The 23591-nt window shown below is 36.1% G+C and overlaps 1 protein-coding gene across 3 annotated transcripts; it reads right to left on the reverse strand.

Annotated features, from left to right (window-relative positions):
* Nucleotides 1-616: 616 nt before the first annotated feature.
* On the reverse strand, nt 617-23088 carry LOC101255527 (uncharacterized). 3 transcript variants are annotated; one of them, XR_740965.4, is made up of 12 exons: nt 22861-23086; nt 16138-16351; nt 15889-16046; nt 15639-15784; nt 11896-11958; nt 11708-11800; nt 9872-10033; nt 7501-7592; nt 5959-6125; nt 3369-3520; nt 3220-3276; nt 1107-1176 (listed from the first exon to the last, which is right to left on the reverse strand). XR_740965.4 is itself a non-coding variant. In XM_004228997.5 (10 exons), the coding sequence occupies exons 1-10, from the start codon at nt 22958-22960 to the stop codon at nt 872-874; spliced, it is 1500 nt and encodes a 499-aa protein (XP_004229045.1). In that variant the 5' UTR covers nt 22961-23088; the 3' UTR covers nt 617-871. The 3 variants fall into 3 exon arrangements, 1 of the variants encoding a protein (XP_004229045.1); XR_011221109.1 differs by having other exon boundaries at nt 617-1176; nt 3220-3520; XM_004228997.5 differs by lacking the exons at nt 3220-3276; nt 3369-3520 and having other exon boundaries at nt 617-1176; nt 22861-23088.
* Between the last annotated feature and the right edge of the window lie 503 nt (nt 23089-23591).

Below are 23591 nucleotides of genomic sequence, written 5' to 3' on the forward strand. Positions count from 1 at the left end.
AGAATCTCACCATGATTTACCACAAATGTATATTTATTTATCTTTACTATTGAGGCATTTATACAAAGAAAGTCACGTAATTTATGAATGATTAGATCTAATATTGTTGGTAACCAATAATATTACTATAAGAATCATTGAATTTAGTATAAAACTATAATAATTAAATTTTCAATTAACTGAAGCTTTTCATATCAACATTTATGTTTTCTAACTTTTTCTTATCAATATGAGAATTTCTTTTTTGCGAATATTCCAAAAAGAGTAATATCATCGTATCCTAATTTATCTCTTTTATTATATTATTTATTATTTATTAAAATATTTATCAAATAGTGACATTAATTATCACTTAAATATATCTTTAATTTTTTCTTATCACCGCGGAAGTCCAGACAAGTACACGTCTTATAATGCATATCTTTTTACTGCTCATATCTATTTCATGTTTTATCTTGTGGTTTTTGCGATTATACCTTCCAAGTTACTCTAATCTCATGGGTGGTTTAGGTCATCAGACCTACAGAAATCCATCGTTATTCTTTTTCCACCAATAAATTCTAAGTGCAATGCCAATCTATGATTATGGTGAAAAGATATCCTGAAGAAGAAACACTAGAATACAAAAGAACATTAATGGACTTGAATAATAAATATTTACAGTTCTTATAGACACATTGAACTACCAGTATTGTTCTCAATGCTAGTTCCTATATCTGGCATGCAGCTCCAACAACTGTTACCAGCTACTGATACCTATTGTTAATCCTATTAACTTAGCTTAGGTGAAAATTGAATGGTAAAAGTTTGGAGCTAACTCCCATCCAGGTTCAAATGAGCCTTGCATGAACAGTTTAAGGGGAAGTTGCTACTAGCAATACCGCCATTTAAACAATTCAAGCCCACTACAACTCTCTGCATCATTATCATCTGTTGAGTCTGACCCGCTTCCAACAGATTCATCCGAACTATCCTCTTGTAGAAGCTGTATTCTATCAGCATGTTTGATGATCCAATTAGTGAATTCAGGAGACGAAGCTAATTCAGCAACAGCTTCCTTGGTAGACTCTTGTGTGAAATCTTCCCACTCCTTTGGCGAGAATCTCTTTCGGTACGGTGTCTTGTGAAAAGTTGAATAGTATTCGCCCACTTTTTTACCTTTGCCATCTGAAAATCCTGGAAAGATGAAAATAAGCATCGTAATGAGACTTGAGTGCTGCAATCTGCAATCTCTAACATGGAGACCAAAAGAAAAGGTGATAAAATATAATGGAAAATGGTCCGACACTGATAAAGTTGGAACACAGGAAAAGGTGAACATATAATGTATATATACCACATTCAAAATAGTAGCATAAAAGACCTTATCAACGTTAAGTCTATCAATTTTTTCTTTTATGATGGCTGTTGTGTGTGGGAGGGGGTCGGGGGATAAGTAGGACTTTAGACATGGATATCAAGGTCACAATGCGGATATTTTGCATCAGAAAATGGCTAGAAGCAACATAATCACTACAGTTTTTGGGGTATCCAAAAAATATGAAACAGCCACAAAACATTGATAATTCAAGAGATCAATTACACCACGAGCCCAATTTATTGGACTCCTCTCTAGTGAACCATGCATCCATTTCTCCCAGTTGGCCCTTGTATGTTTTAGACGTGTCTTTTTAATAATTTAAGGGGACCAGATTTATTTGCTCAACTACAACTCTTAACCCAGGTTAATATCAATATTCTCTCATGTTCATTGCAATAGTTATACCTTTGGTTCCAACCACTATACCCCTCCCTGCTTTCAAAAATCCTTCTACGCTCTAGAAGAATCTCAGTTTCAGAAATTATGTTTTTATGATCACACATGGTATATGTGTACATTCGCAATTCTCTTCACAAACAGAAATAACATTTTCTCAAAGCACAAAGCTTTATATATGTACAATGGAAGAACTTTGAAAAGAAGAAACTTCAGAAGAATAGAGTATAATTTCAAATAGAATCCATCATCATGAACAGAACAAGCAAAACCTAAAAAAGAAGGTTTTTGCATGGAAACCCCGAAGTCTCTGTCCAACTGCACCCACACACAAAACATGTCCATCCAGAAAACTTGTCATTCCCAAGCTCAACATTAAATGACTTTTGGCTAATTAATGCTGGTATGGATTTTTCAACTAGAATTTACAACCACATTCCTAATTTTCGCATCTCATACTTACATGTAATGAAATCCCAAGCCTTCAAAATATTGGAATTTGAAGAAAACATCAGAACTTCATGCTTTAGATGATTTGGGATATGTGAGAGGATGACGAACATCTGGCAGCAGAGAGGAGAGAGGATCCGATGGAGAGTGGAGAAGAAAGAGTGATTATTAACTTGGGTTAAGGGAAGTTAAGCAAATAACTCTCGTCCCTTAAATTTTAAAGGGGACACATGTAAGACAAACAAGGGGCAACCAGGGGAAATGGAGGGATGACTCGCAGTAGAGGAGCCAAAACATCAATCAAATTCTAAGGGGACGTGAAAAATTGGTGGTGCTTACATTATCCAATTACAAGATGCCTTCTGAAAATCTTCATTTTTTCCCAATATATGTTTACCTTCTTTTTCCTTCTTTCTTTTTCTTTTTGAAAAAAGAAGACTTCCTCCTCCCATTTATTTCCTTCATATGTTTCTCTCCAACGTGAAATGCGTTCCAATATGGTGCTTCCCTTCAAGATACTAGTACTTTCCACCTCTTCCTGTTATCCTTTTTCCTTAATTTTTATTTTTAATAATTATTGTCCAAGCAGATTTTAGGTCTCTGTTTTGATGGTGGTGATCAACACACTGACTTTCTATGCTATTATCATATTTCTTTTTGAGTTCTTAATATTTCAAATCTTATCTCCTATCGTTCATTGGTGGCATCTTTATACTATAGGGAGTTGAAAGACATAAAACTAAAATCTTCAAAAATATTTTTTCGAATTTTTCTATTTTTCTTTTCCATTAGTGTAAATATGTATTATTGAAAAGTATTCTCTAAATTCCTGTCTACCTTTTTCCAATATAAAGCATGTAACAACTAACAAATTATGAAGTTTGTATAACACATATTTGTCGCACTGAAACTTATTTACATTTTTCATCTGGAAAAAATATTACTTAACTTCTGAAAGTTAACCATGGACTAAAATACAAAATAAAATCAATTATGTAACTACACTTGTGCACCTGTTGGCTCTAAGATTTGTCCTAGTCTTCATACCAGGTCTGTTTCTGATTTGAGCTCTTGACAAGTCAGAACCAGAGAAGATTGATGATTAGTGAACAACTGTGGGTCTAAAAGAGTAAAAATATCAAAAGAGAACTCCACATCTCACCAGTTTGGCATCTCTGATGTCACTGTTTTTCCTTTCTTTCAGCTACGGAGATAAAACATGGAAGCCGTCCTCAGCTCCGATGATGTGAAAAAGGCTCAACACTACCATGGATAACCCAAGATTTTGCTCAAGGAACGCCATGGATCTGCTGGCTAGGAAGAAGAACACAGAGGTCATGACCTTTTTGCCCCTTTCCTAATCTGTCTAAGTAATTAGTGGGGTTTTTGGGTCCAGTTTTTTATAGTTGTGGACTTTTTCCTTTGCTTTTTGTTCTGTTCAGATGTTGGTCCATTTTTTCGTATATAACTAATGTTTTTTATAAAATCCCCCATTTTGGGGGTTCTAATTTAAAAATAAAAAGCACTTGCGCAGTAAAATATGACACCGGGAATCATATTGTAATTACATTATGGCAAACATAAATGTCTTTGTAATTACGCTATTGTATAATTGTCATGGTGCATAATTAATAGCACATGTAGTCCCTAAGTTAATTACACAATCGTTTCCCAACACACTGAGGCCCCATTTGATTATTAAGATTAAGCATCTGAATGCATATCTAAGTGATTAAGATACGTCGATTGAAGTCTATAACTTGAAAGTGTGAAGGAGTATTTGAAGCTCCTACGGTTAAGAAGTGTATAAAGCTACTTCATAGAGTTGAACAAGATTTGCATGCAATATTGAAGCTTAAGTATGTGAGCTAATCCACAATGGGTTCAAGATTGTATGTGGTCTTTTCTGGTTCATAGATTAGTGCAGTGCAAGGCTTTAAGGCCCAAGTGTTCGACCATATATTACATCTTGACTACATTGAAGCACCTTGCAAACAGTGAGATTATTCCAAGGATACGACCATCTACGAGAGGTTTTACGGCCATAGAAATCGCTCTACCACCGTGGATTTGACCGTAGAAAAGATCAGAGAAGCTGAAATTGCAGAATCGGAAAATTTTTAAAATTGATGGTGGGATGCTCAACAAGTTTCACGCCTGTAGATGTTTCCGGCCAATTGCCAGTCCGTGGATTTAAGCAGGCAAAAGTTTATGAAAGCTTAAAACATGATCTAAAGCTGATTTGTCATCATTTTTTTCACATGACTCGCCCACATAAGCTCTCCAAGGATCATTCATGAGTCAGGCTCGATTTTTGCCCGTTATCGACGTGGTTGCTAATTAAGACTTTCTTCACTTCTAGTTTGAAGCATCATACACCAGCAAAACTCTGGTTGCTAGTGTAGTAAGCAAGGATCATCATATTGCCTCAAATCTATCATAAAAGAACTAAACATATTGAGGCTAATTGTCATTTTATTTGTAAGTGTGAAAAATATACAGTAGGACCTACTGAAAAGGAGAAAGTATGTGTAAGATCGAATGATGGCACAACCCTACGCAGATTAGAAAGTAGACACCGAAAAATGGAAGGGTAGTACACAAATCGAATATGAAAAAAATAGTCACCATAAAGATGGCACGGTGCTATACTACTCAGATGTGAAAAAGTGCTCCGGAAAAATGCACGGTACTATGCACATTAAATAGAGAAAGTTGTCCCCGGAAAGATGCATCGTTCTACCGACTACGTTACAAAAATCAGATATGAGAAAGTAGTCACCGGAAAGACGGCACACTGCTACACAAGTTGAATATGAAAAAGTAGTCATCGGAAAGATGGCATAGTGCTACGCAAATAAGATATGAGAAAGTAGTCACCAGAAAAATGCACGGTGCTACACAAATCATATATCAAAAATTAGTCCGAAAAAATGCACGGTCTATGCAAATTAAATATGAGAAAGTAGTCACCGAAAAGATGCATAGTGCTATCAGCTACTAAAATTAAATATGATAAAATAATCACCAGCCAGATACACGATGACCCAACTTTCGCTAACATAATCATTGGTCAGACGGGTAGCAATGAGGAATAGCCGCCCGCCGTAGCGGAAGCTATTTGATTCTTTACCAAGATCGTAGAGGCTCTGATACCATGTGAAAAATATTGAGGAAACATATTATTGAATGTGTATCTACATTATTACATTAAGACCCTATTTATAGACATTATATTAGACTCCTTTTCCAGACACCGCAATACAATCCTTTTTCTAAGTAGATTTTTGTATACTATTTTTATTTCTATTTCTATTCTAAGTAGGATTGTATGTATTATTCTTGTTCCTATTCCTCTTCTAACAGTCAGATTCAAGAAAACTTGATTTCCACAGCCAATGTGAAGAAAGGAGAGCAACTAGTTGATTTGCTCACAAAGGCGATGAGTGAGACTCGAGTTAATTACCTTTGTAGCAAGTTAGCGTGATTAATATCTATACTTCAACTTGAGGGGGAGTATTACAAACTGTATATAGACCTCATTCTTAGTAATGTAACCATAATTGGGTAGCAGATATGTAGCAAGCCTTCTTTATTTTATTTCCTAAGTTGGCACATAATATATTGTTTTTATATCTTGCTTATCTATTGGATTAAGACATTCCAGATCACACACATGAACCTTTATCATCCATTGAAAGCTGGACAAGCATAAATGTGGTACCCTAATAAATATAAAGTAGAGCTAATACCTTTGACAGGAGAATCAGACCATGCAGATGAGCTCGGGCTACTGTATGGAACTCCAACCGAACCAAACTTTCTGGATTTGCTAAGGAACTCAGCACGTTTTTTATTCATGTTTATCTGCTTACTACTCTTTGCCCAAACATCTCCGATTCCAGAATATGACAAATCCCTGCATGCAACGTACAGATGTGTGAACGAAGAGCACTACATGTTTCAACACCAAGAAACAGTTCTAGCATCCTATTTTACGTGATATGAGAGAAGAGAAAGAAAAGAAAGAAGACCCCTTAAAATGAAAGTGGTTGGAGGTTAGGCGGACAAAAGGATTCTACCTATAGCAAGGAGATTGGCTTAATACTCTCGCTTACCACATTTAGGAAAGTAAAAGGAAACAGAGTCAGACAAAGGCCGTTACACTAAATATCAAATGATAAGATAAAACATGAGATATACAGGTGGAAGCATCTTTTGGCAAGCAAAAGCAGGGAGTTCCACCTGGCTAGTAAGCAGCACAACAGCCTTCTCAGGAACAAAAAGAGACATCAGGAAAGATGGACAATGAAAAGCAGCAAGTTGATAAGAATACAGATATACAGGAAATACACAATGTGAAAGACTAAAAAACAAAGGAAAGAAACATCACAATAAAATGGACATTGTAGAGTTGGTGATCAAAACAGAAGGGGTAAATGATCAATGGAAGCAAAAAAAGTGATAAATCAATCAGTAGAAAGCAAGGAGAAGGAAAATCAAGATAATAACAAGAAAACGGCCCATTCAGAGGAGTTGGTAAACAAACAGAAAATAGAGCAACTCAAAAGTATGATGACAAAACTGAGACACAAATGACAGACAGGGTATCTGACTTGGTACAAAACGACACAACGGACTTCGACAGAGGTCGGAAGCAACAAGTGCAACACAGATTAGGCCAGCAGGGGCTATCCTGGTAGAAGTTCATATGTTTTTTGCTTAAGGAATCACCACGGAGACTTGTTAAACGCTCGAGCAAAGGAACTACCAAAAAATCACCTTACATTCCTTAGGCAAATTCTGCCATTTTTCATTATTATTCATATCATATGGGGTACAACCTTTAAATTAAAGAACTTTTATAACATAAATTCTATAAACTATAATTTTTTGGTTATGTTTTGTCTATAACAACAAATAAAATATAAATGTTAATGGTGTTATAGGCGTATAGAATAACATTCAAAATAAGATCTGGACAAACGAGGTTGTTATAGAGAGGCTTCACCGTAATTGCACTATACACACTTGTTAGGGGGATGAATAAGGAATTTTCAAAGGATAGAAAAGAGCCAAATGATATCTTTCAGTCATTTGTATCTTGGTGTAAACATAGTTGTACGGATTTTTGAAAGTTCAACTGTTGTACATGATATTGTCATTGGTACGTAGATTAAAGACAGATTATTTATTTATCAAAAAAGGAAGAAAGAATTGAGGCCAATTATACTGCATAACAGAGAATGACCATTAAAAAACAATTCAAAAGAGAACCTAAGAGAAGAAATTACCTTGATGCATGCCGCTGCATAGAAGTAACAGCAAAGCAAATAAGCCACCAAGAACTAAGCACCAAGAACACTAAGGGAGAATCAAGTGTGCTCTAGCAAAAAAAAGACAAAATTAAGTGCACTAAATCTTATGTTAATAACTGTGTCAAGCATGTGTCCGCATGTGTATTAGATTAATTTGACTACATCATAGTGCAAAAATATACATGGCACATCAGAACTTTCATATATACTTCATCTCTTCCTAGTTATTTTCAGTTATATAAACCATAAAAATCATGAAATAGATAACACACCAAGATGATGCCAAAATTACATTGTCTATCATTGAGCTGCTAGAAAGTCTTCCCAACCCCAAAATATAGATGACGTAACTTGATCTTCAACATTGGTTTTCAGTTCCTTATTTCTTTAATCAAGTAATAATACTTTATTAACAATAAGCACAACATATATTTGTATATAAATAGTAAACCAAAAGGTAGAGAACTTCACAATATATATATACGATTTTCTAAGAATGACATTAATTCTTCTATACTTAAAGGAAACTTATGGGTGCAGCAAAAGAGAACAAGGGAGAAGATGCTATTCCTCAAGTATGTGAAATCCTTCTCAATTCCATCAAGGCTCTCCTAAATCTTTCTCCATACGATCAAAATAAGTGCTACTAAAACAATATCCCACGCCCTGACCCTACTCCCCATGCCTACCCTGAATGATTGTATTCCCGAAAAACTATATTAAATGATAAGGATAAACGAAGATAAAGTAGTACAAATAGGTTTGTCACCTACTTAAGAACAGTGTTATCAAAAGCGCGCTTAAGCCCTGAAGCAAGGCTTAAAACGTGTTGAGCGCTTAGCCTCGCTTCATGTGCGCTTCCGTGTCGTCTTCAAGGTTCTAAGGCAAACGTTTCCTTGCCAATGAGCCTCTTATGAAGATGTGAAATTAAGTAATTGATATTTCACTTAATCATAATTTTTTTTCAATTTTTTTGGTCATATATTAGTCATTCATGTTTATAATTATTAATCTTGGACTAACAGTAAACATTTTTCATTGAAGTCCACGCTTTGTTTCTCTTAGCGCTTAAAGCTCCCACGGACCTTAGAGATTTTTTGCGCATTTCGCCCTTGATAACACTGCCTAGAATGCAAGGCCAAAGTTAAGAAACCAAGTAGGTGCATCACATGCTTACCAAGTTTTTAAGGCCCAAACTAATAGGGCCAAAGGGATCTGTTTCTTCCACAATCTAAAATCCCGAATCATAAATAAGTGGCCTCATTTGGTATGAACTACCATCATTGGATTTATATAATAACCAGCTTTCAATGTTGCGTTGATAAAATCCTCCTTAAGAGATAACGTAATCAAAACATGTTGATTACAGAAGGAATCAATCTAACAGTCTGCCTTCATATTATATTGTGTTGGAATAGTCGATCTCAATTCCTCAAGCTCAAGCCAACCATATGAAAATTTGCCAACAGCATGTTGGAGATTTTTGATGATGACAATTCTTTCAAGTTCCGCTTTAGTCCATCCAATATATGATTCTCCATGTAGCATAGGTAACTATAATGGCAATGGTACGGTTCTGCATGGCGTTCTTCATCGTTTAAGGTTTCAAGAGATTTGAGTAGTTCATATTGGGTATGGGGTTGACTTTAGGATTCGAGGGATGTGGGGCTAATGGGGTCGTTGAAGAAGAAGGTTGCACTAGAGACTGCATAAGGCGAAAATCCAAGTGTATGTAGGGTTAGGGTTTTACATGGGAGAGAAGAGAGCTCCATAGCTATTGCAGAATTCTCACTAAAGGTCACCACAATCCAAAATGGTCCTTAACATAGCTATGAAGATATGGCACCTGGGCCTAACTCAACCCCAAAAGGTAGCACATGAGGGGAGGATTGACCGAGTCCATATAAGGAGACCACCAGTCCATTCCCCTACCAATATGGGATTTTTATCCACTCTAACACCCCCTTCACTCTCAGGGCAAACTGGAGGGTGGACCATGAATCCAAATGGAGATGGACCTGGCCCTGTAACATGTTAGCCCTAACTCGCACTTCAAAAGGTAGCTCAAAGGGAGGAAGACTTACCTAAGTCTATAAAAGGAGACCACCAGTCCATTCCCCAACCAATGTGGGACTTCTACCAACTCTAACAATAGTCATTGCAGAATAATTGTATTCTTTCTCTTACTCTGTTTCTCTATTCTATTCTTAATAAAAGTTTCACTATTAAATTTCTAATCAACTGAAGACTAAAAAGATAATTGTGATTTCTGCTAGAACTAAGCAAACATAGTACATAAAATGCCATCATATCAACTTCGAAGTAACTGAACAAAAGTTCTCAAAACCTGGAAGATGAAGGTAATGCCAATGATGCGTATGGCCCATTTAACAAATTGTGCGACACCAACATCCACATTACCATCATCTGATATAACAAATTTCCGCACCAACCAATATCCAAGACCAGCTCCAGCAAGGATGATTCCGACAAGAATAAATACAGCAACCTGAAATCAAGATGAAATCCACTAAGATACACATCCATGATCTTTTTTGGTGCAAGTCACATATTCAAATGTATAAATGAAACATATCAAAAGACTCATGGGTAATTAACATCAAACTGGTTTCTTTATGGAAGATACTCCCATACAAAAATCTTGCAATAAACATCAAGTTGCAAGGGCCCAAGAAAGTTTTATGAGCAAGAATAGAGTGAAATTTCTTTTCCAAAATGAAAAACGGTTTACGGGAAGAAAGTCAGCATATGAAACTGAACTCCTGTACAGTAAATAAAAGTACCCATCAGAGGGAGATTGAATAAGGAATTGACTTCTCTAAAAAGAAGAGAATACTATTTCATCAGCATCTGACACTGCTTTACTTGGCTTATCTAGTAGACTGTTTTTAGCTTTTACGTGTCCAGAGGGATAAAACATTTAGCTTTTGCAAGTGCTACTACTCCTATGTTTTTGGTAGTTAGCGATAATATGATGTTCTTTTCGCTCTTGGAGTAGAAAATATGTCTGAAAGATGGTAGCAGTGAAATCAAGAGATTCCAGAATCTCTCTTTCCTGATCAAGAATAAGAATTAGCCAGCAAGGTCTTCCTTATAATACGTGCATGCAAGAGATTTTGTTTAGTGTAAGGAGCAAGGCAGAAGTCATAAATGAAATCGAACACCCTGTTTCATTCTTTGTTCATTGATGATACATGAACTAGTTCGGATATCTATCAGATATGAGTGTATCCAATACTAGTTTATTCTTGACAAATATTGCAAAGTAACACCTATTTTTTTAATTATCACTCATCCAATATGGGTACTGCGACCACACCCAGTTTCTAAGGCATCATTTGGCAGGTTAATTTATCAATCTCAATTGGCAAACTGAATATACTACTCTGTCCCATAATACGAGGCGCAATTTGACTTCAACAATTAGTTTGACCAATTTTGGCCTTGAAACAAGCAATAACATAATTACTACCCAAGAATAAAATTATACTTCAACCATGTCCAGTGTGCTCTTTCCTCGTAATAGTTTCAACTACAAATATCAGAATTACCAACAAAAAAATTGCACTCAAAATTTTACTGAGCTTCACTTCCAAATGTTAATTTTCTTATTTATAAAGGTAACTTCACTTCCAAACGTTTAGTTATCATACCGTAAACATTGGGTCAGATGTCCTCAACCCTCCCTACACAAAATTCAGTTTAATTTAGCCAATTTACCCTAAAAATGCTTAATAGATTGAAGGTTTTACAACACCATGAACAAAGAGGTCAAGCAGTCCTTAGCAATATGTATAGAAATATGCCTTTACACAGTCCATGGTATTCCTAGCTGTCTTCACATGATACTTGTATGTTAGGACTAACTCAAGTTCCCAATCATGTCTCCATTAAGATGTTCAACGATTAATACAAAGCATAAACCTGTTGGTGTTCAAACACAAATAAATGGCAGTGAGACCTAATAGTAGGCAAAACATAACTTGCCATGGAATTTAGAGGCTTAAGATCAGAAAAACATTAAAGCAAAGCTCAAACGATTCAGCCATAATGACAATGACCCACACAGTAACAAGACGAGATAAACAAGGAAACCGTCTAGGATTAACACATGGGTCAACTGTTAAATAAACATCCTATTTATTGCAAAGAGAGAACATACAGGATTGTGGAACTCTTCACTTAGCCCAAAATTTGAGATGATGGAATTTATCAGCATAGAGAATTGATGCACCAAAACTGATCCTGCTCCAAGCTGAAATAAGATTCAGATTGAAGATAACTAACGAACCATCAGCACAAGCAAATTTATCACTGCTGAAAATGAATTGTTTGGACTAAATATCTAACCACTGATCCATAGATAGTCAGGTAGAATATATTTTTCCTTCCAGTTGGCAGCAATTTCATCCCCTGTAAAATGAAGCAAATGTAACATACCGGATGTTATTAGAAAACTATTAAGAGAAACTCAGTCAGAAAGGCTTGTTTTGTATTGACGAAACTTGTATAAGCTAGTTAATTTTCTTTCCAATGTCAATCTGATAAATCCAGGTGATACAAACGTACAGCTCTTTGCAAGATCTTGTAGCTCAATGTTCCATGTTTCTCTCTTTAACTCCCCCACCCACCCCTCTACCACCCCCACCCCACCCCAAAAAAATTACATATTGAAGTCTGATCCATAGATAAATGGTTATCATATTCCATGCAATATTTTTGTTTATATCACCTTAGTTCTTGTCAGGTGTTATTCCTAATAAATACTTGTGCATATATTTGTATCCTCCTGCAGTCCTTTTCTTTTCTAACATATCAACAATCGTATGGGGCCACATCAAACAAAAATGGAAGTCGATTTTCATCTAATATGGCTCGCATTTGCTGGCCCCCTGTGTGTGTGGGGCATAGGGGGGGAGGGGGGAAGTCTATAATTGAAAAATTAGATGACATCTTATTTTTATGGTAACTGATGTTAAATCATTTTATAGATGAGCACATCCAGTCTACTCTAGCAAAGATCTCACAATGGGGCTGTGTTTTCCACCAATTTCGCTAGTGATTGACAGAAAACTATGGTTGAAGGTACTTAGTATGGAGAGCAGAATGTATTTCATTTCGGGAGAAAATCATATGATCTAACTGAGTGTAGCACTGATTCGGAGATAAAAATTGAGTGGGTTGAGCATAGCAAAAACTTAATACCAAAGACACATAATACCAAGGACAACAATCAGCAGGAAGATTCTCCTATCGATATTCCAGTCAATGCGAAGGGTGTCAAAGAACCAGGGTAATGCCCTCAAAAGAGAGAAACATGGACCAAACCTTGCAAGTTTTTTTTACTCTCAGAAGTTCAATCACTATGACCGTTATTTGAGTGTGGTCACAGTAGAGAAACATATAAGGTCAGCTACTATTATGCCAGAGAATACATTAAATGTAGGTTGGAAGGATATAGCAACAAAAAGGAAGGTGTCACTACTAAAAGAACATTTATTACATGTGAGAGAACACCTATTACAAGTGAAAAGCAGAGTATTGAAGGAATTAATATTGAGGGGCTGGCTAAAAGAATACGGAAGATCAATGACTTACAGATGATGCAGTCAACTGACAACCCCATCAGAGTCAAAGGAGCTACCTACCCTTCAAAATCAGATCTCCTGAGTAGATGCATAGTTGGAAGATTCATTGGCCACTATGAAACTCCAACTCATAATGAAGTGTCTAGATGGACTTGCAGCACACAGAAAGATGCTAATTCTGTTCAGATGAATGACATGGATGGTTTCAAATTTCTGCTTAAGTTTATGATGAGGAAGATGGTGGAAAATATTTGGTTGGTTGGTGAATGAAGATGGCAATGAAGCACCTTGGAATTAAATAGGTTAAAAAACCAACGCCAAGATGAATTTTGACTAATAAAATCTGTTAGCCAGAATTTTAGGGCTACCATATCATTTACGGAACCAGAAAATCATAAAGGATATAAGAATTGCAGTGGCTGACTCGAAACAGAGGAAGAAACAGAACCCAAAAACCATCTGTGATGGGCCTGAATTGATAAATTGGTAGTTAATGATAAGTTGGTAGCTTATGGGCTCAAAAGGTTCAACTCAATTGATAAGTAGGCAGTTAATGGGCAGCAAGATTTACTAAGGACCATGGAAAGGGTTGAGGGTTGTAGGTTGTGTGTGGAGACTTCAACATAACCAGTTTCTCAACCGAAAAGCAAGTGGGGCTGAATCTCTGAATCCATGTCTGATTTCTCATATATTATAAATGACTTAGAGCTGGTAGATCCTCCTTTATTTGGGGATCTTATTCATGGATGAGCAAATATAATAGACTCAGTTCCTCAAGAATTGTTGACAGGTTTCTTGATTCTACTAACCGGAGAACAAAATTCAAAAGCATCAACCAATCCATCCTTCCTAAAGATAGATGGCATCTTTCACGGTTCAATTATACCCATGAGAATCTACAAACAAAGAAACAAACAAACAAAAAGGGAAAACACAACTAAGCTCAAGATACTTCTTGTGCCAGGAGAGCATAGAAGACAACAAAAAATTTTACATTGTAAAGTGACATGACATTTATAGCAACTTTGTTTGAGCATGACTGCCAGAATCTACTATGGATATGCTGAAATGCTGGAACAAAATGGAAGGTAGTGAAAGCCAAGAAGTGGTGGAAATCAATATATGGTGGACGGTATCGAAAGAGAGAAATGCAAGGTGATTTGAAGACAAGAATATCTCTACACAAAGACTTAGATGAACAGCGTAATGTCTTCTCATTCTGATGTAAAGAGAACCTTGTAGAGGATGCTGAATCTCTAGTAGATATTATGAAATCTCTACTAGACTGTTTCTTTAGGGGAACTGTAAATACAGTTTCTAACATTTCCTTCATGATGATGATATATTGTTACCCTTTACCATTAAGGGAAAAAAAGATGACACCTGACATCCCCCATGGTTTATTTTTAAAAGAGGAACAAAAATAGACCTACACCAAAAAGCTCATCAATTACTTATCACAAGGTTAAGGAAAATTCCAGTAGGCTGAAGGACCTGAACCAGTATATGAAGAATATGAACTACAAGCAGAAAAGGAAAAACAAAAACTAGATTTAAGATTTCACTGACTTATGACTGAATAAAGTTCATTCACTTACCAAAGCGAACAATGCCGTAAATTTAACCCACTTAAGGTTTCTTTCTGGCAGATTCTAATGTTGACATATCTACAGTAACTCTCCTCTTCTAATATTTGTTTTTGAAAAAAGTAACAGCTCTTCTCTACTAATATTCTTTTCAGATACGAAAAAAGAGGTTTTTGTTAGTTCTGCAAAAGTGAAGCCAAGGCTTCTCCTTTTGTGTAAGCTTGAAACCTATAAGAGCCAGTGAGTTCGTTTTTGCTTATTGGATCAAATAAGAGCCAGCGAGCTTTCATGACACAACTTTTCCAGTAGACCCTTCTGCACAATTTCCTTATAATTTTGAGATCACACTAGATTTCACAAAACTAAAAACCTTGGAGAGATTAGCAGCTTTCTATCTACATCAGTTTCAATCTTTTTAAAAAAAATGGTAATGTCCAAAAAGATTATTTAAGGCTTCAATTGGAATAGAAGTATTTAACTCTAGGAAAGAATGTAAAGAAAAGAAAGATGAGAGATATAACCACATCAATTGAAAAACCCATCAATTAAACACAGTTTTCTGAAAAATTGGATAATGTTGGTTAGCCACTTATACCAATATATAAGGATAACATATCCCATGATATGGCTGAGCTATAGGTCTGGTAAGTTTTTTTGGCTTGGCAAAGGCATTGGTATTAACCGAGCAGCTAAAAGTTGAGAGTTATAGGGCCATAAGGGCCAACATATACACAGAAACAGCTCTAGACCCCTACATGAACGGGTAAAAGTAATAAATTGAAGCAAATAAGACCGTTATCCACACAAGCCTCAACGTAGGCATAATATAAATAGCAAAAAGACCTAAACTATTTTGATGCATACATAAAAGTGACGACGGAAGAAAAACCACTCCACAGCTAAAGATGAATAACTTTACCTGGAATAGAAGGACAATGATGACAAGACAAACTCCAATAGCCATTGAACTGCTGTAGTAAAATGGAACCCAACTACTTACAATAGGTGCCACAAGCAGCAGCATTATACCAAATGCAAGAAACAGCAGACGCCATCTTTGTAAATCTGCATATCATAAAAAGGAGGTAACTAAGCAGTAGACAAGAAACAGAAGGAAACAGATTCCACAGATCCAAAAAGTCCCAAGCATAACAACGCATCAGTCCAACCTTCTTCGATAGTTACAGTAACAGAACCAGAAAGACCATCAACAAGCTTCACATCAAGAATTCTATCCTCGTAAGGGGACATGACAGAGTTCCATGGCCCTTTCTGTAAATTCTTCCATGCATCATGTTCACACTGGCACAAGCCAAGAGAAGAATTCCTGCAAGATAGAAATCCCTGAGTCAAAATCTCCAATGGAGAAGACTAAATCATGTCAAAGAAACTTGAGAATAGAGGCATTCTCTACTTACTTGTGAAAGCATATCTGTAATTTTCCCAGCAATCTATCTGGAATTACTGCTGATGGGGCCCAACTAACTCGATATGCACTAGAATAACTGCTAAGTCTCCATCGTGATAGACCAATGATTAGTATGCGTTCACATAATACATCTTCTTTAGACAAAGGGTCTGTCACAAGTTTAATTGGAGTCACATCCAGTATCTGATTTTTCAATTTGACACCTGTCATGTCAAAAACACTAAGTTGAGTAATGCGAGATTGAGTGCTAACATCAAGATAGTATTCTCTGATAACTTACGTGAGTCAGCATCTGACTCATTTTCACTATCAAGGATATCAATCTTGAGAAAAAGCTATGTTATGCAGATCTACAGAAATTAAAATTATTCAAGTTTGCAGCTTTTTATTTGCCCCCAGGAAATTGAGTATCTTCAAACCTTTAAAAGCTATCTTCTAGAGTGTTCTTGTCCCAGGTTAAAGATGCAAACATCGGTCTGTTATGGTCCCCGGTTATGGATCTCATTATGGGACGCTGCAATATGAAATCTGAAGTTTTCTTCTTACGATCTATGGTGCTGGTTCGTTAAGATAGAACCTGCAATCTCTTGAGTTAAAGTACTCAAAAACTGAAATTAATTTTCTGCTTACATTTCCTGGGACAAACAGAATTTAAATACAACACATAAAAGATAACTACCCCTAGAAACTAGGACATGACCTCCTAACATAACTGGAACGAAAACTGTACTATTACTGGAAATAACTACTATTAAAAGGATATAACTATAGTTTATTGCTAAAAAGAAATAACTAATGTTGTAACTATTGGATGACTAAAGACTGATAACATTACTCTCCTCCTTCAAATCGCGCTTATCCTCAAGCGCTAAGAGCAGAAATTAGTATTTCACTCCTTTCCAACAAACTCTTCCTCATCATCTATAAATTCAATGAAGAATAATTTCTTGCATTGATGACCACGAGCGAATGGTTCATCACAATTGAAACAAAGTCCCTTAAGACGCCTTTCCTCCATTTCAGATCTGGTCAGTTTCTTTACAAATCTGGCATGATGTTGAGGTGAGAAATTTGTTGTCTTGGATTTGCAAGCATCTAACAATTGCAAACAAACGGGTTGTTCCTTGCGTTCATAAAGTCGAGATAAACTCATCGTTGTAGCCAAATCTGGAGGATTATGCAACTCAACCTCAATTGCTATATAATCAGTAAGACCATTGATATAATGTTCAATTTTTTGCGACTTAGTGTACCAGCCCGCGAAATTAAATGCTCAAACTTTTCTCGATAATTTGTCACAGACCCGATCTGGCATAACTTAGACAATTCTCCCAGTTTATGACTTCTAATTGGTGGCCCAAAGCGAAGGTTACAGTGCCGCTTGAATTCATCCCAAAATGGTTGAGGCATATCTATCTCTAGTTGAAGAAACCAAAGTTATGCATTTTCTAAATGAAAAGAAGCAAGTCCAGCCTTTTCTTCTTCTGGAGTTTGTTGGTGTCGAAAAAATGTTCACATTTGTTTAACCATCCCAAAGGGTCCTCTTGTCCATTAAATCATAGGAAATCCAACTTAGTATGTCGAGGAATGATGAAACTTCCTTCTACTTCTGAACCTGACCCTCTAACCACTATATTCTTTCCCTTCCAACCGCGATTCTGACTTGTATTTTCATTTGAATTAGAATCGGCCTTAGAAATCTCTAAATACTTGGCAACTGCATCTAAACAAACATTTATTGCTTCCTGTCTGGCCAAATTGGCTGCACGTTCTTTGTGGAACAAGTTCACCAGTTGTGCTAGTTGACGTTGAATTTGGTCTCCCATAACTCCCATCTCTGATACCAAGTTGTTATGGTCCCCGATTATGAATCTCGTTATGGGACGCTGCAATATGAAATCTGAAGTTTTCTTCTTACGACCAATGGTCTTGGTTCGTTAAGAGAGAACCTGCAATCTCTTGAGTTGAAGTACTCAAAAACTAAAATTAATTTTAAGCTTACATTTCCTGGGACAAACAGAATTTAAATACAACACAAAAGATAACCACCCCTAGAAACTAGACATGACCTCCTAACATAACTGGAACGAAAAATGTACTATTACTAGAAAATAACTACTACTAATAGGAAATAACTATTGTTTACTGCTAAAAAGAAATAACTAATATTGTAACTATGGATGACTAAAGACTGATAACACGGTCTTTATAACATCTTAGTTGACTTGACAAATCCTTTATGGACTAAATCGTGTATATAGTTCATAGATGTCATTGTAATGCTTTTCAGATAATTGGAATTGAAACAGTTGAGAAGTTTGTGACAATTGTTCATTTCTTAAATGGTATGTTGTCTAAAGAATCCACAATTAATTCCTTGACTTCTAGCATTTCTCCTTCTCAATATTCTTTTTGAAAGTGCATCACATGTAATCTTTTTCTTTGCTTAGTCACTACTGCTAACCCTGCATCTTTTTTATCTCCTTGAGCCAAGGGTCAATTGAGACAACCTTCCTGCCATCACAAGATAGGAGGTACAGTGTGCGTACACGCTACCCTCCGCGAATCCCGCATGTGGGATTTATTGGGTTTGTTTTTGCTGTAATCACTACTTCTCACCACACAGCCCAGGATTCACCTCTCCATCTTTTTACTACAATATGCCTCCAATATATATATATATATATATATATATATCTATGTGGCCTGGGTGTAGCTGTGTTGAATAGGTATAAGTGCTTGGTGTCTCTCCAGCAGAATGCATCAATAACAAGCCAAAAGTGAGCACAACCGAGCAATTTATGTGGCACTCATACCATGATCCTTCCAATCAATATTTTTTCTCTACATTTTTTTGGTATAGAATTTTTTCTCTACAATTTATTTATTTATTGATAATGCTAACATTTTGTATATTAACAGGCATACTAAACAATTATAAAAACGATCTTCCTAACTATTTTCCTTTTACATAATGTCTAATACATCAAAATATCTTCTGTTTCTTAAAATCACTCATAATTACACATAAAATAAAAACTAGCCAAACAATTCATCTTCAACTTCTTAATAATACATTGCATATCCTCAAAATCTTCGGAGTCCATCAAATATATGTTCGGGCAATCCTCTATCTCTCCTTCGCCTTAGACAAAATACATGTTCTGCCCCAATACTCTGGTACCTCTTTTGCCCTTGCTGGCATCACCCACGAGATACTCCTCAAGTTGATCAAAAATTTCCAAATCTTTGCAATGTAAAAAAAAGATAGTTGTTGATCTTTGCCTTTTCCCCACACAAAAGCTCGGGAACATAACTGAAGTCGCTACTTCTCAATTCTGCCTGTGTTAATACAGCCTCTTTTGCCACAAGCCAAGTGAAGCAAGCTACTTTATATGGAATCTTCTCATTCCAGATCATTTTCCACGGTCAGCATCCCACTTAGTGGTTGACTTAGATCAGTTACCTTTATGCTTCATTCACTTTATAGTTTCCCTGTGTATTTCCTTGTGATAGCATACCATCCACATATCCAGTTACACCCTCAAATTGGGGTAGTGTTCTATAGAACTCAGCTTTCTTAACCAATCATTGAAGAGTCTCCTAAAGGTTAAGTTCCAAACCTGTTTAGAATAAACTTCAGCTACTATTGCCTCCTGTTGTTGGCCTAAGTTGTAAATGTCTAGAAAAGTTCGTAGCACAACCCCTTGTCCCATCCACTAATCCTTCCAAAATTTATATTCACACTATTCCCTACTATAAACCTTGATTTACTTATCATTTTGGCCACAGATTTCTAATGGATCTCCTCATACTGCATCCATAAGGGATATTTACTGGATTGGTGGTCCAATTTCCTTCTTTCCCCCCATTTTCTTCTAATTACTCCTTGCATTAAGGATTTTCTTCGGAAGCAAAAATCTCCATAGTCATCTCATCATCAAACTTTGGCACCGCGCTTTCAAGTTCCTGATTCCCGTTCCCCTTCTTTCTTGTTAATTGTCAAGATATCCCATTTGACTGAGCAATCTTCTTTCTATCATCATTACTCTGCCACACAGGAAGTTTTTCCTTAGTTTATCATATCTATCCACAACAATAGTAGGAATTGGATATATAGACATCATGAAAGTTTGGAGAGCATCCAAAACACTATTAAGGAGTGTCAAATCTAACCCCAAGGCACAGGTGTTGCATTTTCCAATTTGTCAGCTTCTTCTGGCATTTCTCCATTACTCCATTCAATACCCCTTTGATTTTCTCTTTGCTCCCAAAGGCATGCCCTAAAAAATAATATGATTCTCCCACTTTGCCTCCCAAAATATCAGCTAGCATATGAACTCTTCCACAACATTTACTGGTATCCTTAGTTCATGGTGGCAACTTCACCCCGTGCATCCTTTGGTTGTGAGCCCCGCCTAGAGGGAGGCACTAAGGGAAGGGCGTAGCGCGAAATCTGCCTCGCCTTTCAGAGGTTTAAACCCTTCTGTTGAGCACCAATTGGAAATACAATCTGACTTCTAAGTGTAGCTGCAGCCCTGAAATGGCCTCAAATAAGACGAAAATAACCCTCAAAAATCTGAGTTGATCCTTCTAAGCATTACAGCATACTTTTAATGAGTTATTTCCATGTTGTTATCTTAATCTGGAATGTTTTTTTCGATTGAAGGACAGCTAACACACGTGAGAGTGGCAACATACACTCCATGACAATCATGAATGTAATCTGGAGTTTCAAATTCTTAAATTAAAAGTGACACAAAAGTGAGTTGAATCAAGTGGTTGTTATTGCATTAGTTTGGAAACCACTTTAAGGAGCTCATACACAAAATTTGGGGCCTATCTAGAGAAGATTTGAGCTGATATCCATAAATCCGCCACTGAAGAGCTCTGAAGCTCAAATTTAGAATTCAGAGTGCTACAAATGTGAATCGTTTCATGTGACTAACATATCAAAAGAAGCAAAACATCGAGCGCTCATATCTAAAATGTGACTCTGTTCAGAGAAGATCTGAGTTACTCGGGATAGAAAATTATTCCAGCTCATTGAAAAAGATGACATGCTGCAAATTTCATGTTTCTGTGCCCTTGGAGAGTGAAGGAGGAGCTGAGCATTGAAACATTGAAGAAAAATTCGGGTACACAACCAGTTTAGCTCAACGAATTGCTGCCCAGAAAGTTGTTAACTTCGTGTCCACGAAACACCAGAACCAGCAGCACTTTGTCTCCACGAAGTTCGTTCATTCCAACGAAGTTGCTGCCTAATTTTTCATTTGAAATTGTTACTGTAATTTGAATGAGAGTTCAGAAACATGAAGCAGAAAGCTGAAAACACCGGCAGCCATTGAAGCTTGTCTAAAAGCTTGAGTTTGAATTTTGACTTGCCAAAAAGGGGCTCCATTTTGAGTGGTGAATATATCAAAAGGACTGGCACATCAAGAGGAGCTCATACCTAAAATTTGGGGTGATTTTGGAGAAGATATTTGGTGATTTGCATCAATTTATAGCAGCAGTTATACGAAAAATGTGATGAACACCTGGAAAAAAATTCTAGACTTGTATGATGAGAAAATAACCATTTATTTACTGTTTCCTTTCCATTTTTCTTTAGAGTTCTTTAGCTTGATTATATTGAATCCTACTTGCAATAATCTTGTCTATTTTTGTGTCTATAGTTCTGTCATTCCAATGTCTTTGAAGCTTTTCTTGTTTGACTTTGTTGGTAACTATTTGATACAAGTATGTTAGGTATTAGAGTTGTTCGTTATTCATTAAAACAAAATTCATTCTATCCCAAAGGTTGGTTTGAGTCTTGTGACAAGTGAATGATATGAGCAAGAACGGTACAAGTATGTAGTAGACAAAAAGGGAAAATTTCTCTTTCCACCTACTTCTCTTAATCCTCATCAAGGAATTTTGGGCACTTACTCTAAATCCCATAAAAATGGTTGAGATAGGGGCAAGGGATGGCGACTCTATGATGAAAAAAGGAGAGGATGTGCGGAGTGAAGTAAGAGAGTCGCCACAAAACCAATCTAACCTTCTTCTTTGTTATTTACACAGACTCCTAAAAACGAGCCTACACTTAATGAAACGACAAGTATGGTGGTCTCCTTGAATAAATGACTTGACATGCTTGAAATTATGGGATTGGGAGCTTTGCCCCAAGGTAAAGAAAATCTTTTGAGACCTTGAAGGTACAATTAGTTAAACTTGACACACTGAATATTTTGAATGAACAAACTTTGAGGGATAGCTAGTATTCATGTGAGCTTAACAGGTAAGGCACCTCTAGTTATCTCCTAAACCAAGAAAATAAATAGTGATCCATATTTCATTAATAAATATGCAATATATGTACACATAACAGGCAGTCCTTTCAATACTGTTCAATCAAGTGAAGACAATACAATCTCCAATGTCCACAAATATATCTCATGACCTCTTCCATTATACCCTTAATATAGAGAAGGTTTTTAGTCACAAAAAATTGTCCGCTACTTCGGCTTCTCAAAAAAGCAACATGTGACTATGATTTTCAATGGTATATTGAACCCTATGAGTTGATGAAGTATTTGTGAGTGTTAAAATTGTCAAAGGAGCAAAATTGGGATGCTCCAAAATCAAATATAGATTACACAAGAAGAATATGTAAAGAAGAAAGTGATAAATTGAAAAAAAAAAAAAAAGAGAATAGGGGAAATAGAGTAACCTTGGAGAGCAGCAACGTGAGTAGTTGAAAGAAACAGAGAGATGCAAAAGAGCACAGGAAGAAGAAAAGCACTGCTGCCGAAGAATAAGAGGAACCCCATTAATGGATCCACTTCCCAAACTCCGTTTCTTCTTCTTCCTCTTCCTCTCTTCCTCTCGTCAGTTTGAAATGAAAAAGAATTCAAAGGCGGTACATGTCTCGAGAAGACGCAACCAATAAGTACTTCCTCTCACTCCTAGGACCCGTTTGGTCATATATTTTTTAAATAAAAATTTGGCAAATATTATTTTGTTCATATAACTTGTTGTTATTTAATAAATATTTTTAATAGATAATTTATTTTTTAAAATATTAGAAAAAAAATTGTGTTAAATTTTATTATTTGGAAGCTTTTGAAAAATTCAAATTTTGTATTAAACTTTTATTTTTTATAAAAGGATTCTATAGTTATTGTTTGTATTGTATTATATTTTTTTTATGTGAACAATAAATCAGCGATGAAATATTCAATAAATATGAAAGTGATGAGATTGTTGCTGATGAAAATTACGAATGATCGGTTCAGGGTAACAAAGTCATGTCTACTTTCACGATGTATTGAATGGTGATGTTGTACTAGCTTCGAACTACCACATTGCTCCAGTCTCGTAGACTGCTTGTTAATTGTATAATTAGTGTCGACAATGAGCCCATATTTTGATAACCCGTCTCGTAGACTACTTGTTATTTGT

The sequence above is a fragment of the Solanum lycopersicum genome, chromosome 1 (assembly GCF_036512215.1).
Source record: "Solanum lycopersicum chromosome 1, SLM_r2.1".
Classification (NCBI taxonomy): domain Eukaryota; kingdom Viridiplantae; phylum Streptophyta; class Magnoliopsida; order Solanales; family Solanaceae; genus Solanum; species Solanum lycopersicum.